General features: G+C 41.3%; 1 protein-coding gene across 12 annotated transcripts in view; it reads right to left on the bottom strand.

Moving 5' to 3' along the window:
- The window catches only part of TMEM241 (transmembrane protein 241), a 188,035-nt gene that overhangs the window by 114,497 nt on the left and 57,197 nt on the right, over positions 1-16,341 (bottom strand). For 10 of the 12 annotated variants that reach the window (XM_054017805.1, XM_054017808.1, XM_054017806.1 and 7 more), the window contains one exon: positions 3,263-3,327. The exons of the other annotated variants lie outside the window; for them this stretch is intronic. In XM_054017805.1, coding sequence (XP_053873780.1) covers positions 3,263-3,327 — 65 coding nt within the window. The remainder of the gene's footprint in view (positions 1-3,262; positions 3,328-16,341) is intronic. 12 annotated transcript variants of the gene reach the window in all.

The raw sequence follows: 16,341 nt of genomic DNA, 5'->3' as shown, positions 1-16,341 counted from the left end.
GGTTGCCAAATACCCTAGTTTTGCAGTGGTAGCTCGGGATACCAAAACATCCACCACGACACTTTCTAACACTGCCATTAATTCACCTGTTGCTCATGCCAGGCACTAACTTCCTTGTGCATGTAAAAAAGACTGGTGAGGGCCACAAAAGCAAGAGGAGTCCAACAGTGTTTCTACAGAGACAGAGTCAGGGTTAGATTATCACGAGACCCTTAACTTTTGAATTTTTCTGATTCTTGGAAAGTTCAATACTTTTTCTTCAAAACTATTATACTTCAGGCTCTACATCCCGTATCTACATCCATTATCCACAGATCCTTTAGTATGCTGGATTTTATCCATATTTCCCCTTCCTGTCTCCCACTTCATCATAATCCTCTGGCTGAGGTTAAACAAAATTTTCTCTGTAATTGTTACCAACACACTGCTTTGTGGATTATCCACAAGAGTTGAGTAGTAAAAACAGGTTAGATCTGAAATCTGCTCCTTTGCTTAAATGTACCAGTGTAATGTATAACCACCAGACCACTGAGCTAGCAGAAGCCTTCATTTGAACTTCAAAATGGAGTACTGTCAAGTAATGTACCCTCAACCCTGGATTTACCTTACATTTAAAATATGGTGAATCCTTTGGATACTGTTAATTAAGGGATGAGAGTTATAAACACCATGCTGTCACTGAGAAACTAACACACGAAATGATACCCACTGTTAATGTTGGACCTACACCAAAAACCCCTGTGGTTTGTGCTCTTATGACTGCTTTGCAGCTGCCGTAATCTAACAAACCTTATTCCAAAAACTCTGCTGAAATCCCTGATGCTACTGGTGCACACCCAGTAATGGAAGACAAAAAATATAGTTTTAAAAATCACCTTTTTGAGTTCTCAGTAATCTGAACATAACTCTGGGCTAAGGTCCCAAGCAAAGTTTCTTTTAAAATATTAATCTGTTACTTATGTATGGTAAACTCATAAATTTACACATATATTATATACATACAAATGTATATAGGGTGTCATGTGCATATTGTGTGTGCAATTATGTATGTGTTTATACTATATATGTACACACAGACATATACATATACACTGATCTGTATGCATGTGTATTATATATGTCAGTGCATGCATGTATATATATCATATATATGCAATATACACACACATATATATGCATGCTTGCTAATGTCCTGGGCTGGGTGTGCTGCTGTTTTCAGCTTTTGGCAACACGTCAGCAGGATGTACTGAGTTACGTACACATGGCCACAGAAGTGACCTTTTGCAATTGCAGAAAAATACAAAAGATTTATTTTGGCATTTCTTATAAAAAAAAGAGCCCAGTTTGACTTTAAAGTCTGCTTTCTGCAACTTGTTTTAACCTTTGAGCTGTAGCTGAAAAAAAAGCAACATGAGAAATTGTTTGGGGAAAAGGGGTAGAAATGAAATGTCAGCTTTGCGTAAATGTATTTTATATACATTTCACTATAGTTTTTCAAGGTCTGTTAGTGAAAAGCTTCATGTACAGAAAGCTTTAGAAGCAATGGCTGTATGTTGGTGGAGGAAGTATTTTAATACTTTGACTTTCCATTAAAGAGGTCACCTTTCACAATGATTCTCTGCCTTGGTGTGATTAGGCATTAATATATAAAGATAACTAAGAAAGAACCAAATACAGGAAGGAAATGAGTGGTTCGTTGACTTGGAAATTCTTTAAAACAATGAAGGAAAGTGAAGCACAAAGCAAACTGGATTATTTGTGGAAGGAGGATTATTTTTCAGTTACAATGGACACACAATCACAGTTGTATAGTACAGACAAAGAGCTTAGTCCTTCATTCACTGAACCCAATCAGAATTTCTCTGCTGACTTCAGTGAGAGTTGGATCAGATCTTCAAAAATTTCAAGGTAAGATGAGAATGAATATCTACATAATACAGACTGGAATTAATTTTCTAATGTAGTGTCTAAGAGACTAGTTCTGTTTGTGTTACTCACATTGGGTGAAATTTATCCCTTTATGGACAGTCAGCACAAAGTTCATGCACTTCAAGTCCCCAAAATTTGCATGCCCATGTTTTGCATGGCTTAAAAACTCAAATCAGGGTAGTTGTATGCACAGTAGCTTGACTGGTTGCATTCACATGGTTAACAAATGCAAATCTAAGATTTTAAGTGCACAAAATACTTGGTCCCACAATTTTGGGCCTAACATCATTACCACTGATATCAAATCTTGAAAACAAAATACAGTGATTTAATTCATTGCAAAGCAGAATCTCTGTGGCGCCAACCATAGTATGAGGAAAACAAGAAGAGTCTGGTCTAAACGTCTGTAAAAGTGAGAGGCTTTGGACTTTCAACAGTATCTGCATTTCTTGAGATACACCTTATTTATTAATTAATAATAATAATAATAATGTTTCTATTGCAGTAGTGCTGAAGTTATGGAACAGGACCCCATTGTGCTAGGCACTATACAAACACAGAACCAAAAGATAGATTGTAAGTATTGGGGCAGGGACTAAGCATTGATACCATTCAATAAGAATTTTGATTTGGGAGATTCTAAATTTGTTAAGCAGACTCTTTATTACCAAATCCCATGTACTGCTTTGGACGGAGGTATGTATTATTTATTGTTATTTCATTTTATTCTTTGTATTCGCAGTCCACGCTATGTTAGGCACTGTCCATGGACACCCACAGGAACACATATGACATTGGTCAGAATGTCAGAGTTCCTGAAAATCAGGACTTCTCTGTTCTATTCCAACCTCTGTCACTAACTCACTGGATGAGTCATTTAACTGCCCTTTGCCTCACTTTATCTAGCTTGTAAAATGTGTATAGTCAACAATATCTCACAGAGGTGTCATGAATTGTAACATCTGTAAAGAGTTTTGAGATCCTCTAAAGAAATGCTGTTCTTTTCAGCAAAAAGAAGAACAGGCTGTAGTCCACGAAAGCTTATGCTCTAATAAATTTGTTAGTCTCTAAGGTGCCACAAGTACTCCTGTTCTTCTTTTTGCGGATACAGACTAACACGGCTGCTACTCTGAAACCTGTTCTTTTCAGATAGATTATTATACCATGCCCATCACCATGGTGTCTGAACACCTGGCTCTTCCTCTGTGCAAAATATTTTTGCTACTTGTCAGACTAGCCTTTTAAAAAGCATTTCTGGGTAAAATAATGAGTCTTGTAAAGAAATTCAATAGAAACTTCAAAATAACCATACAAATTTCAGGAAATTACTTACCAACAAACTGTTGGTACATTAACAGTCATGCCAAAGACAAATGGTGATAAACCAGCTGTGGTAACCTGAAAAATTAACAAGAAGAAAGGATTTGCCTGATATCATCATTGAAAGTTGCAACATCTTTGTTGAGATTAACTTTGTACAGGTGCACGCACATTAAGTATTTGTTTACCCCCAGGTCAGTAATCCAGCCACAACACAGATGTTCAGTGGGAAGGAGAAACCCATTGGGATGTAGAATCTGCTCATCAGGAAACTACCACTTCTATCAAACCCCTCCCCACTGACTTATGACCCTCTGGGAGGCATGTGCAGGCACATCTCCTTGCCCTGGCCAGTAGAAGGAAGGGGCAAAAACTATGAAAAGAACCTTATCCTGGAAGTGACCTAGCACTTAGGGAAGCAGGGTCCACAGGGCAAGCCAGGAGCAGCAAGCACACTGAATACAGCAGAAACCACCGGGGAACTGTATGCAGAGCAGGCTGCAACAGCAGCCAGGGAATCACAGGTGGAACGGGATGTGACTGTAGGACATTGCAGCTGGGTTCAAGTCTGCACAGAACTTGTGGAAAAGCAACAGAGACTGGGCAAGGAGCCAGTGCTGAGGGGCCCCAACGAGATAGATCACTAACTGATCCTGGCCAGGAAATCTGTATTCTCCTATTTGTCTCTAGCAGAGACTGGACTGGAGAGGCATGCCAGGCACTGGGCCTGAGGAGCCCTAACCCTCTAGCAGACTACCACTGTTTAAGCCACAGTACCTAGCATATTGCAACCTTCCCCTTCCTGCCAGCCCTAGTAAAGTACCCCTTCATTTAGTCACATGTCCGAATCATTATTGGGACCTACCAAGGGCCTATAGTATGTGGCATCTGAAAGGCCTTCAACTCTTGCCTCTGAGCAGGGGTACACCCAGCACATCACTCGGATCATCAAGGTTTAATGTGCCACAGCACTACCAGCTGTAACAATTACATCAGGATGGAGTAAAGGTGAACAAGACTTGAGGATGATAGGAGATAGTGCATTAGACATGAATTTACATTGCACTATTGGAGGGGAAAAGGCCAGTGCACTTTTGGTCTGCAAACACAGGAGCATCAGGCTAGGTCCTCCACAGTAAACAAGTTGCACTCAGGGTAGTCTAGGAGGATGGGGCAAAGGTGATTTTATGCCATCTTTGCAGTGGTCTGATTTCAGGGATAGCTGGAAACTAGGCCAGATCCAATGTATGAGTGAGCAGTCTCCAGGCATGTCCCTGTCCCCCCATGGCCCCAAAGAGCTGTTCTGGCAGCCAGGGATATAATGATATCCATATATAATGAATGGCTCCTTGGCCATGCTCTCTTTTCCCCAAACACTCCCCCTACAAATGGGGCAGGTGTCAAAGCTGCTATGCCAGCCCTCTGCCATGTGAGGACTCCCCTTACTGAGGAAGAACCCCCCCACACACACACACACACAGGCAGAATCTTCAGGCAGCCAGTTAAGCTGGTTTTAAAGCTGCTTTGTGTCACTGGTAGAACAAAGCAGGGAGAACAGGCCCCAGATATTGCCCACCATATTATGGTATCTATCCCTGACTCTACAGCGCCATTGCTACCACAGCTGCAGTGCTGCATTAAGTTCTGGGAACCTCATTGCCAGACCAATAACATAAAATGGAAGGAGTTCTGAGAACAGTGACAGAAGTGATCAGGGAGAAGGAATTGATTTTCAATGAAAGATTAGGATAAATAATGTCTATAGAAAAGGATGACAAGGTGACAGTCTACACATGCAAACATTGACAAGTGAAAGGGATTGTTTAGGGTAGTACAGCAGGGTATAACAAGAGTAACAGGATGAAGCAAAATATTTAGACAGTTATCAGGAAAGATTTCCTGACAGTAAGATTTATTAGCTTGTCTAATTGTCTCTCAAGGGAGTGCTGGAAACCCAGGCTCATTTAAAACTTGACAAAACACTAGCATAAGTGCAACGGGGAGCATGAAGCCATTTCAGAGCAGACTCTGCTTCACAGTAACTCTGAGTTACATTGTTAGCCCATATCGGTTACATTTATGAGATCATTGTCCTTTCAAAAACAGGCTCAGACCCTTGAGTCTCTCTGAGCTGTTCTCAGCACAAGACCAGGACCAAAAGGAAAGGTGGCTCTGGGCCATCTCTCCACTCCCAGTCCTGAGGCCAACTGGGGGCTGAACCAAGTAATCCAAATTATGTCAGCTAGAACAGTTTCATGGGAACCGCGATGCTGGTTGGGAACTATCCAAGCACAGTGCACCCCAGCCAGGTCCTCTTCTGCCCCAGCCCACCAAGGAATGCCCCCTACTCCTACGAGAGGGGAGAAAGGAGAAGAGATGCCCATGCTGGCTTTATGCCACCTAAGAATTGCTGTAAATTAGGGAAAACTCCAGAAATTCCCGTTTGTATCGCTGGAGCAGTGCAAAAGGGACAAAGCCAGGGTGCGCATCTGACCCAGCATGTGTAGCATTGGGACTTCCAGTTTACTGCATGGAATTATTGTAATTAATGTGGCCATATGTATCTCTAACTGACATAATCTACCTGGCCATCTGTTTTAGGTGTTTCTAAAGCGCCGCCCTACGCCTTAACATGGGCAAAGCTATAAAGCATGAAATTAAGAGAATAATTAAGCCGCCTCTCCATGAGAACATTTCACTACAAAACACCTATGTAATGTATAGGTTAAAACTCACTAGTTATCTGTGTTTTTCTCACCTTTATATCCATATGCCAATGAAAATTAAACAAAAAAAAAACAGGGAAAAGGTCCTAACTATAGCTACACTGCAGGCTCCAAAATGCTGCAATGTTAGCACCCGAATGAGATTAGTGGAGGGTGGCACAGTTCACTGTTCTCAGAGTCATTGCTTGAGGCTATCTGCAGACTCAGGAAGACAGAATGCAATAGTTTGCATGCCATTCACATTTGGAAGGTTATCTTTGCAACCAGCAAGGCTAGAAACTTACTGAAAAAAAAATTATGCTCAGATATTAGAGAATCTGAGTATGTCATGCAGGTCACATATACCCAGCCTGGTTGCTGTATTTATTTGTATAAAATATTTGTATAAAATCTAGGAACCTGCACCTTACCGTAATGGGTTTGATTTTGATCTTACATACATTGGTGTAGCTTTATTAATTTTAGTGGAATTACTCCTGATTTACTTAAGTGTAAGTGAGAGTGGAGTCAAGTGCACTGAGCTTGCATTACACTAATGCTGGGGTAGTAGGCTGATGCTATAATGCTCATTCCCAAGCACGTAAATAGAAATCAGTATAGGATGGATGCTATGATAGTTATAGAACTACTTATCTTTTAAAACAGTTTGCTATTCTTTCACTATAAGGAACTAAAGTGTCATTTTTTAAAGTGACCCAAGGTATGGTTATGTCACATTGTAGAGTTGTGTTTACAGGTAACTTGACAGGAGGCCAAAAAAGGGAAACAGATAAATGACAAACTAATTGAGAACTGCCCTTATTAAAAATATTATACTATTCTACAGTAATCACCCGCAAACCTCTGCACAAACACTATTGTAAGCTGTAGCCTTTTGGACAATTACTGTAGAACACTTGTATTGTTTACTTATATAAGAATGTCTTGATGCCAAATAGAATCAAAATGTCTCTGAGAGCAGAAGTACTAAGTGTATGCAAGAAAAAAACAAAAGGAAAAAACATTCTGCACAGAAACTTCCAACTTATCTTTTTCATTTAAAAAAAAGGAAACGTTTGAAAATGAAAAACAAATTTTCAGGGAAATCAAGCATGTAACTTGCTCTAGGGTGAAATTGGGAACACCTGGCTCCAGTCCAGAAGCTAATTTTTCTTTTACTAAACTTAAACAAAATGTGTTGACCTGTTTTTAATTTACATGTACATTTACTTATACTTATAAAAAAAAGCCAGAAAAAGGCACATATCCACATGCTCTAGGTGCCCTTAACATAACTTTAAAAACACATCCTAAGTGTACCAGTTTAGGATTGCTCTCCATAATCTCCCTTTTCCCCTAAAATAATTATGGCACATCTTGTAATACTTAGGAAAGAACAATTTCTAGCTATCAAAGCATTTGCGTCACCTGACGCTGTTACTGAAAAATAATTTCAACCCCATCCACACGAAAAGAAAAAAAAAATCTTTCTTTAAAAAGCAATCACTCTTAAGAGAAATAAGATCATTAGTAACATGTGCCTCATAACACAACTTATTTAGACTAGATATTTTGATCAAACCTACCTATCTTAATTCCAGCTATTTCTGTCAATCCAATTGATGATCTATCTAGATGTAACTTTACATGTAGGCAGAACAAACGGCTCAGGAATAAAGACTACAGTACTATTGGTACATATCGCTAAAGAGTGTTTGTCGAAATCTTAACTAAAAACATAGCCACATCCTCTGGAAATGTTGTAGGGGGAAACATATAGGTACAGCATCCAAAGTGCCTGGAAACTACCTTGATTTCAGCATGTTTTTAAGGCCATCACTTTGCTTCCTCCTATGGTCTCTTGTATTCTCAGATAAAATAGGATCATATACATCAATTACACTTTGTATTTGCAAATCTGCTTTTGTGAATTCATGACCCTCGTTGATTTGCATCCTCACATTATGACCAATTAGAGTTCAGTACTGACTGGTTTTAAAAGGAGCCCCATCCAGTTCTCCTCATCCAGAAAGATGGTATTCATGGCCTGGCAACTGAAGAGTGAAGGTGTAATAACAGGAGCAAATGTGGAGAGGGATCCTCAGAGGACCTTGGTGTAAAGAAACATTCCTACCATTCATAAAAGGAGGTTTTGCTTTTAAAAAGATGTTTCTGTGGTCTCCATCTCTACAGTACTCAGTCACTCCACAAATGTTAATGAACTTGGCCTCACAACCCACCCGTAAAGTAGGGAAGTATTAATATCCCATTTTACAGCTGGAAAAACTGAAATACACAGAGTTTAAAAGCAAAATTGCATCTTGCCCAATGCACCTGTGCTACTGTGATTCTCAGGATCATGATTCATTCCTTGGTTAGCTTCTGGGGCAGTGCAACTAAGTGCTGCCCTTTAGGGTAGATGATAAATTGACAATCTAGCCCTAAATGACTTGTCCAAGGTCTCTCAGGCAGTCTGTGGCACAGCCAGAAATTAAGCCAAGATCTCCTGGTTCCTACTCTTGTGCCTTATCAATGAGTCCATTTGTACATTCTGGAGCAGGACGGTAAAAGGAAAATCCTTAACCTTCTGAGAATTCATTCCCTGGGCATCAACCCTGACCAACTAGTCAGTTTTCTCTCAATTATCTCTAGGATGTTCTCAAGCTACAAAATTTGGATCTGAATTTTAAATACCCCAATGTTTACAGATGTTCAGATCCAGGGTTTTTGTTTGGACCATTATAAAGGTAAGGGCCATTTGCAAACTTCAGATCCATATCCGGTTCAGATTTTACCGTCTTACTCCAGAGTTCAGGGGTGTATGCAAGATTTTGGTTTAGACTTATCTGATTATTTAACATGGCAATATTATTTCACCATAGCCTATAAAAAGTGCTTATTTCCTGTAATTCAGCATATCTTTGTTAGAAAACATAATGTCATAGTTCTCACCAGCTCTTATAGTAATTGAATATGGAATAATTTATAAAGAAGTTCCCTTAGTTTACTTACCCAAGCCAATCCATTTAACCTCAATTCCCCAATCTGCCAAAACTTCTATACTCTTTTGAAAATATGTATTTTTCAAAAGACAGTGTTTTGAAACAACCTTTCAAGTTCACTTACTGATCAAAATAAATCTTCCTGTCTATTTATCATCAGTGTCATCTTCTCCATACAGAGAAGACAAAAGCTTCTGATGTACGTAACTTTTGTTTTCATTTTATTGAAGCAATGTCAGGCTCTTTATAGATATGGTATTTGTTTCACCCTTCATCTATACCTATTTTTCCAGCCTCTCATGGCCAAAAAACCATCAAGGGAATGGATTAGTGCCAGTGCCACTGGAAACAGTTAAATCAGGTTAGTCTAATATTATCAGTAGTGCAAAAATCACTGCATGCAATATCAATACTGATGACTATTCTTTTACTTCTTCAGGGAGACCCATTGAAATAGTGTCCCAGACTGCAGGATTATTTCCAATGCATGCATATTTGAGCACCTGCCTTTGCATGGGCAGTCAGTTACCTCAGTTATCAAAACAAATTGGGTATTGGCACCTAATTAAATACTCATTTTTATCTAAACGTTGGAATTTCTCACACTCATTTGGGAACAAAAACGTAGAGAGAGACCTCAGTCCTGTCTATTAAAATATTTTATACATGTAGCCCTAAATCATACCGACAACATTCAAGATGCTTAAGACTTCAGCTTCACAGTAACAATTGAAAAGTTAATATACAGAAATTCTTCTCTGGGAGATGCAAATTCTCATCAGGGTATCCATCTTGTAAAAAAAACAAAGAACATTAATGACATTTGTCAGCCTTCAACATTTGTACTGATATTCTCCCAAAAGCATTTGAGAGCGTAGGCAGGTTATTTTGCTTGTCTCTTGTCATTTATTCAAAGACTTTCCTGTAGGTTGTTTTATGTTTTTGATGCTTCACGTTGGGTCAGATGTTAATTGCAGTGAAAATAAAATAGGTTTATTTTATTTACTCTAGGATTAGTGTCTTACCAGTGCAACTAGGGGGTTTGACTTCCAGACCCTATTTAGATACTGGCTGCTGACATTCTTGCCTCTGCGTCACTTTGCATGTAATTAGTTGTGCTTTTAGCAATCTCTTTGAATTCACCATCCTTATGTTAATAATTAATAACGTACGGAGAATGATAGAGCATACAGAAGTAAGGAAAGTGCACAAAAAGGGGGAACAGCTTTTCTCTGCGGGGGTGGAGACATCTGAAAGTGGGTAGGCAAATGTGAAACAAAGGTGCTCAAAGCAAGTTTATAGAGGCAGGTAAGCTCACTCTGTATGTGACTCAGAACAAGGCATGCCATGACACTACCTACTCTCTGCTCTGCCTGTCCCAATCACAGGATTGTCAGGCACCCCTTGAGGAGCATCTGGTAGCAGCCCTGCCTTCCCCCAGCAGCTCCTATGTAAGCGGAAGAGGGACATGTGGAGTGGTGAGCTCACACACTCCTTCCTTCCTCCCCTCCTGCTGAGCAACTGCCTAAGGGCTGGGCAGAATCTAGTCATTATGCTGTCAGCACACAGATTTATTACATGGTCTGCCCAGCTTAATGCTGTCGTGTGCACTGAACACGGGCCCGTTTTGCCCTCCAGCCAATCCAAATACCTGAAATGAAACACTTACTACAAGTGTGTTAGCTGCCGTGTAAAGACTATGCTATGTTTGGTGTGCTGGCATCGGTGTCACTGAGAGCAAAAAATGTTGGGGTTTCCCCAGGTCACTAATACAATGTTTCTTAACCTTTTTGATACCAGAGACCGGTTTGCTGCCTTCCTAAACTGCATCAGGGACATCCCAGGGACTGGGACTGATCCATGGACAGGCCGTTGAGAAATACTGCTCTAATACATTTCACCTCAGATAACCTGCTTCCCTTGTTTGATCTGCTGATCTTTAAGGACAGAGTCACAACTTTTGGAAGCAATAGTTTCCAATTCTTCAGTGTTAAGGCATCATTTGTATTGCTTATGAAACAGGTGGCTCTCTGATTGCACTCCCTCTTGTCAGAGGATTTCCCAGTGCTCTTGATTCAAGGGGCTGCCCCACTAGCTGAAACAGTTGGGATAAGGGGCATATTTTGCCCATGTGTTTATCCTGGCAGACCAATATAGCCCAGTAAAATCCTTTCCAAGGGTCCTTCCTACTACCTTGCCATAAGTGTTTAATACATCTGTCTCAAAATCCAGGGGAAAGGAGACTTTATAGGGTAGTGTGGAGGTGGAGAAATTCTGCCCTTACAGCCTTTCATCGCATATCTGGAGGGTGGCATTACCATTTTGAAATACTGACGTTAGGGAACCAATATCGGGTGGCTAGCTTCCAAAAGTTTTCCAAATTGTGCAAGAAATGCTCTCTCATTCTGATTGTCCATTTGTTTGTGAGTTTAATGGGAAAACTCTGGGTTTCCCAGTAGTTTATCCCCAAATTCTCCCTCTAATCACAATGGGAACTGTCTATCCCAGAGTACTCCTTTTTCTTATCTGACTTTGTTTTGATGTCCATGGAGAACACTTCTCATGTACTATACAGGACTGGAGAGGACACGCAGTGGCTTTTTCTGGGTTGAAATTTCCCTGTCCAGAAACCTGGAGGAATCTTCTTTGGCTAATGCCTACCTTGCACAACTTTCCTTGGGTTATATTTTGATTGGTGACCATGAGGGCAGGGGAGTATGTGCTATTGTTGTTCTTCCTCTTCTTTCCTTTGTCTCTAAGAGAGGTTATTTGTGTCATCTCCCTGCCCTGCTTGGAAGTGCTCTGGCCGTAACTGTCAGACCTCTAGTTCTCTTCCATGCTACCCTTTCTTCTGGAGAAGGACCAGGGTTATATCTGTCATGTGGGACAGGTGCAGGAAGAAATTTGCGTGGGCCTGGGCTTTGTGCTTGGAATATGGAACACTCCTAGCACCCTTGCAACCTATATTCACACCTCCCTCCACACGACACCCCTTGCATTCTACAAGATGAGGGAGAGCAAGATGGGGGCCTTCTCCCAGCTGCTGCACTTAGCTGAGTGGCAGCTTTGTTCTCCTCTCCTACTCCACTCAGCTAACCAGCAGTTCTAGGCAGTGGCTTTTAACAGCCTTCCATCACCAATCTGCTGAATGACGGCTGTCAGACCAGGGGTGCTTCTGTTAGTGAAGCTCTCAGAGGCTACCAAGGCCTTTCCCAGCAATGCTCATTTTAGAAGAGGTGTTCAGTGTATGTGTTTAGGCCAGAGGGTTTGAACTGGGGAGCTCCATCTCCTTGTGCTTGGCTGTTGCTGTCTACCAGTGATCTCACTCTGTAGCCTCTGTCACTACCTCATTAGTCTGCTGCTGTAGCTGAGTGATCACTGTAGTACTATTTATACCATAATGATGTGTGATATAAATAGTTAGATAGCATTGCCATTCTGCTGATTTATTATCTGCCAGTCTTTACTTCCCATCTTGGATATTATTTCTTCAATGTCCATCTCTTTGTTTGGTATGTTTCACTTGTTCTCATTACTATCTCTTTGCTCTGTGATCTGTTGAGATAAGTTTGCAATAAAACTAAGGCTCCAGTTCTACACTGCTTCCAGAATCAGGGCGTTAGATAGTTAAAGCAACATTACCAACCTACTCAAATTCACTCAGCACCTTATCTTTTAAGATTTATATTTTATATACAGTGTTTGCTTCTTATTCTGGAAGAGCATTTGAATGCCAGAGAACGGCTCAACTGTTCACTGATTTCACAATTATTCTATACTTCATAAACTAGTTATATAGTGCTGAATTCTGTCTTTATATTTTTTTTTAATGCAGCCACTTCTGGGATAGAACACAGCAGTTGTTTAACAGAACACAGCAACACTACAAGTGAGAACAGAAAGTAAAGAATAACTTATCTTTTGAATGTAAATGACTGATTTGGAATTTGGGCAGGGCACCTCTCCTTTTTAAGCAAAAGCACCCTTATATCTTTAATGGTCACATATGATCAAGACTAAGATCTTACTTTTTTCTCATGTGAAAGTCTGCAACTGTTCATGTATATAGTGTAAATATATATATAAACACACATAATGTGATAATAAGTAACCCATTAATTTTCAGGGTAAGATGACTGAAATATTGCAAGTACGTCATAACTCACTTTAATTACTTCCCCAGAAACAACAGACATCTTGAGACTTTAACAAAAACCTTTTTTCTCTCATAAAACTCAAGACTTGGTTGAAATTGTGGTAGCTATTTCTTTTTGGACATCAAATATCCATCCCACCCTACCTTCTCTTTTGTGCCCAAACATCAGACGTCCTTTAATAATACAGAGAGAACCAAAACAAGAAGCATACGGTGTCTGCTACTGATGACAATGGCCAAAACACACATTCCCCCTTCCTATGAGTAATGTGATTGGTGGCACTACACCAGACAGCTTCGGCCTATAAAATGAAGACCAGTTATAGAACTAAACTCAATTTTAACTCTGCTTTGGCTTGTGTTAAAAGATTTCTCTGCAATGTGACCACTGCATATGTAAACCAGACAGTGATTTTTTTCACCAGTTCAAAGAAGAAAAGAGAAAACTTTATGCATACAAGTTCTTCATGTGGTCTGCTTTGTTGTATAAAACTGCTTTCAACCAAGATTCAAACAGGTGCACAAGTTTATCCTCTATTAACAAAGCCTGCTTAGCAGAAGCCTAGGAGCACTGGCGAATCCTGGCAACAGTTGAAGTCTTGTCAAATGAGGATAACCGAGGGCACTGAAGGACTGGAAATAGTGAATTTCGTTAGGCCCAACTAACTTTGTCTTTCTGATTTTATAAGAAGATTATTTTTCCATTCTTGCTGCTGTTGGTACATGCACATTAGACCAAGAGATAGATATTCTTGCATTTTGAGACTATGTAATCAATTTTCAAGGGACAAAATTCATATTTTCAATACTTGACTGTCAAAAAACCCTCTCATTAAAGACGGACATGTTGCTATCCCCCCAGTGCTCAGTAAAGGACAGTATATAAGACACTGTTTTTTCTCCACTGTCACTTCAACACCCCAAAATGTCCTGTTTTCCCCCAATTTCTTCCCATTAACCCCAGATGCCTCAAACTGCTGGTGTGTCTCTTCTCGGATAGTTGAGTCCAAGAAGTTAGCAGGGATAACTGATTTGTCCTATTAATTATTATTATGGTTATTACATTTGTATATAGTGCAATAGGTGTGCATGAAATGACAGCAACAAAAAAAGTAATATGTTCTATGTGCTAGAATGATAGGAACTGCTGTAATGGAACAGACCAATGGTTTGTCTGCTCATGCATCCTGTCTCAGGTACTGGCCAATGTAAGAGGTTTCAGAAGAATGCATCTAGCTGTGCTACAGATGTATTCTGCAGAGGGAGGGAGATTTCTTCTTAACCCTGATTTGTGTTCACTTTTTGCTCTGAAGCATGTGGTTTGCTAGTCCTTGCGCTTTTGTCCTAGAAAGAATGCCATACATACAGGGTCTGGTTCCTGCTCCTATTGAAGTCACTGAGTTCACTGGAGCAGGACTGGACCTGTAAAATGTACAATCCTCTCTTTAATCCTACTAAATTGATTGCCTCAATATCCTTCATTTTATGTCCTGAATGTCACAGGTTAATTGCGCAGTATATTGAATCGAAGAAGCATTGCCTTTTAGCTGTTTGAAAATTACTGCCTTCCAGTTTTATGGAGTGACCAGTTGTTCTAATGCTCTGCTGCTGTGCGGTACTGCAGTAAAACACACTTGATCCAAGGCTAAGCCCAGCACCAGCTAGTGTGTTTGCATTCTGAGTGATTCTTCACACCCACACTAGTTGTGCTGGTTTGCCCTCCTGAGGAAGGGGGGAAACTGAGACAGTGTCAGAGTCTGACACTAGAGGAGATACGACCTTGTTACATGCCTCCAAATTTCTGCAAAGGCTAATACCAGTTTCATACTTGAAATGTGCTTTTTCTGCATCCTTTGCCCTCTCACCTCCCCTAATGGTGTTATGGAAAGACTGTGACTCTAGCCATTTAGATCTAAGAAACCCAGTCTTCCATAACAGCATAAACTGGACTGGGGAAGAATGGGAGCCTTGCAGGCCCCTGGATTCTATCTTGCCAGCTTTAGTCATAGATTTAAAGAGTTCTCTTCTTTACCCTCCACTTTTCCTTTAAATGAATAGGGAGCCAACAGTGGTGTCTCCTACAGAAAGAGTTATAAAGACTTAGTGAAAGGTTTAAGAATGGGGGGTGAACTGGTGGAGATGGTGTGACACATTGGGAATGTTCTGTAATATTTTTGATGCCTATGGGTGCCTCGGTTTCCCACTGCAGTTTGCATTGCTAAAAGTGCTCAGTCTCCTCTTTGGGGCAGTGCAGGATATAAGGCGAGGGTGTCACCTTGCTGTCTGGGCTGCAGTGAATAGGGTCGTTAAGGGACCTGCTGAAAGTGATCAGTATCAATGCAGAATCCCAAACGACAATGGAAAAGCCCCAATCGCTAACCACTTACACCAGGAAACAATGATCAAGAGGAAGGAGGTTTCTTGCCCCCATCTCTCAGCAGGAAAGCTGAGCAGAGACCCCAGCTTGAGAGCAAGGAACTGAGATGTGACAGGCAGGAATAAAGTTTGGGCTCTGGAAGAAGCTGGCTGCTCTCTCCTGAGATGGACAAAAGAGAGAGAGAAAAAGCACCTAAGATGGAATCCACTACAGCAGGGGTCACCAACCTATGGTACGCAAGCCGATTTTGAGTGGCACACTGCTGCCTGCCGCGGTCCCGGCCCCCAGCCCCACTCAGCCCCCCCGCCCACCGCTCTCCCCTGCGGGGGCAGGAGGCAGAAGCTTGGTCCTGCGGCAGCCAAGCTTCCCCTCTTCCCCGCTTCTTCCCTCAGTGTGGTGCTTTCCTGCTCCTCCTCCTCTCCTTCCCTGCGCCGATCCCCCTGAACCCCCCACACACACCCAGCCTTCTGCCCTGCATCCCCACAGCCCCCATCCCTCTGCCCTCACCCCTGAACCCCCACACACACCCAGCCTTCTGCCCTGACCCCTGAACTCCCCCGCAGGTCTCGGGTCCCGGCTGCTGGTCCCTTGCCAGTCGGCGTCCTGGCTGCAGGCCCCGCTCAGCCCATGTCCCGGCCACAGGCCCCGCTCAGCCCGCTGCCGGCCTCGGTGAACAGAACCCCAGGCTGCCAGTGGGCTGAGCAGGCTGGCAGCGTAAGATCAGCATTTTAATTTAATTTTAAATGAAGCTTCTTAAACATTTTGAAAACCTTGTTTACTTTACATACAACAATAGTTTAGTTATAGTCTATAGACTTATAGAGAGAGACTGTCTAAAAAACGTTAAAATGT

This window comes from Malaclemys terrapin, chromosome 2, assembly GCF_027887155.1.
Source record: "Malaclemys terrapin pileata isolate rMalTer1 chromosome 2, rMalTer1.hap1, whole genome shotgun sequence".
NCBI lineage: Eukaryota > Metazoa > Chordata > Testudines > Emydidae > Malaclemys > Malaclemys terrapin.
Note: the sequence above shows the minus strand (reverse complement) of the source record. Positions and strands in the feature narration are given on the sequence as shown.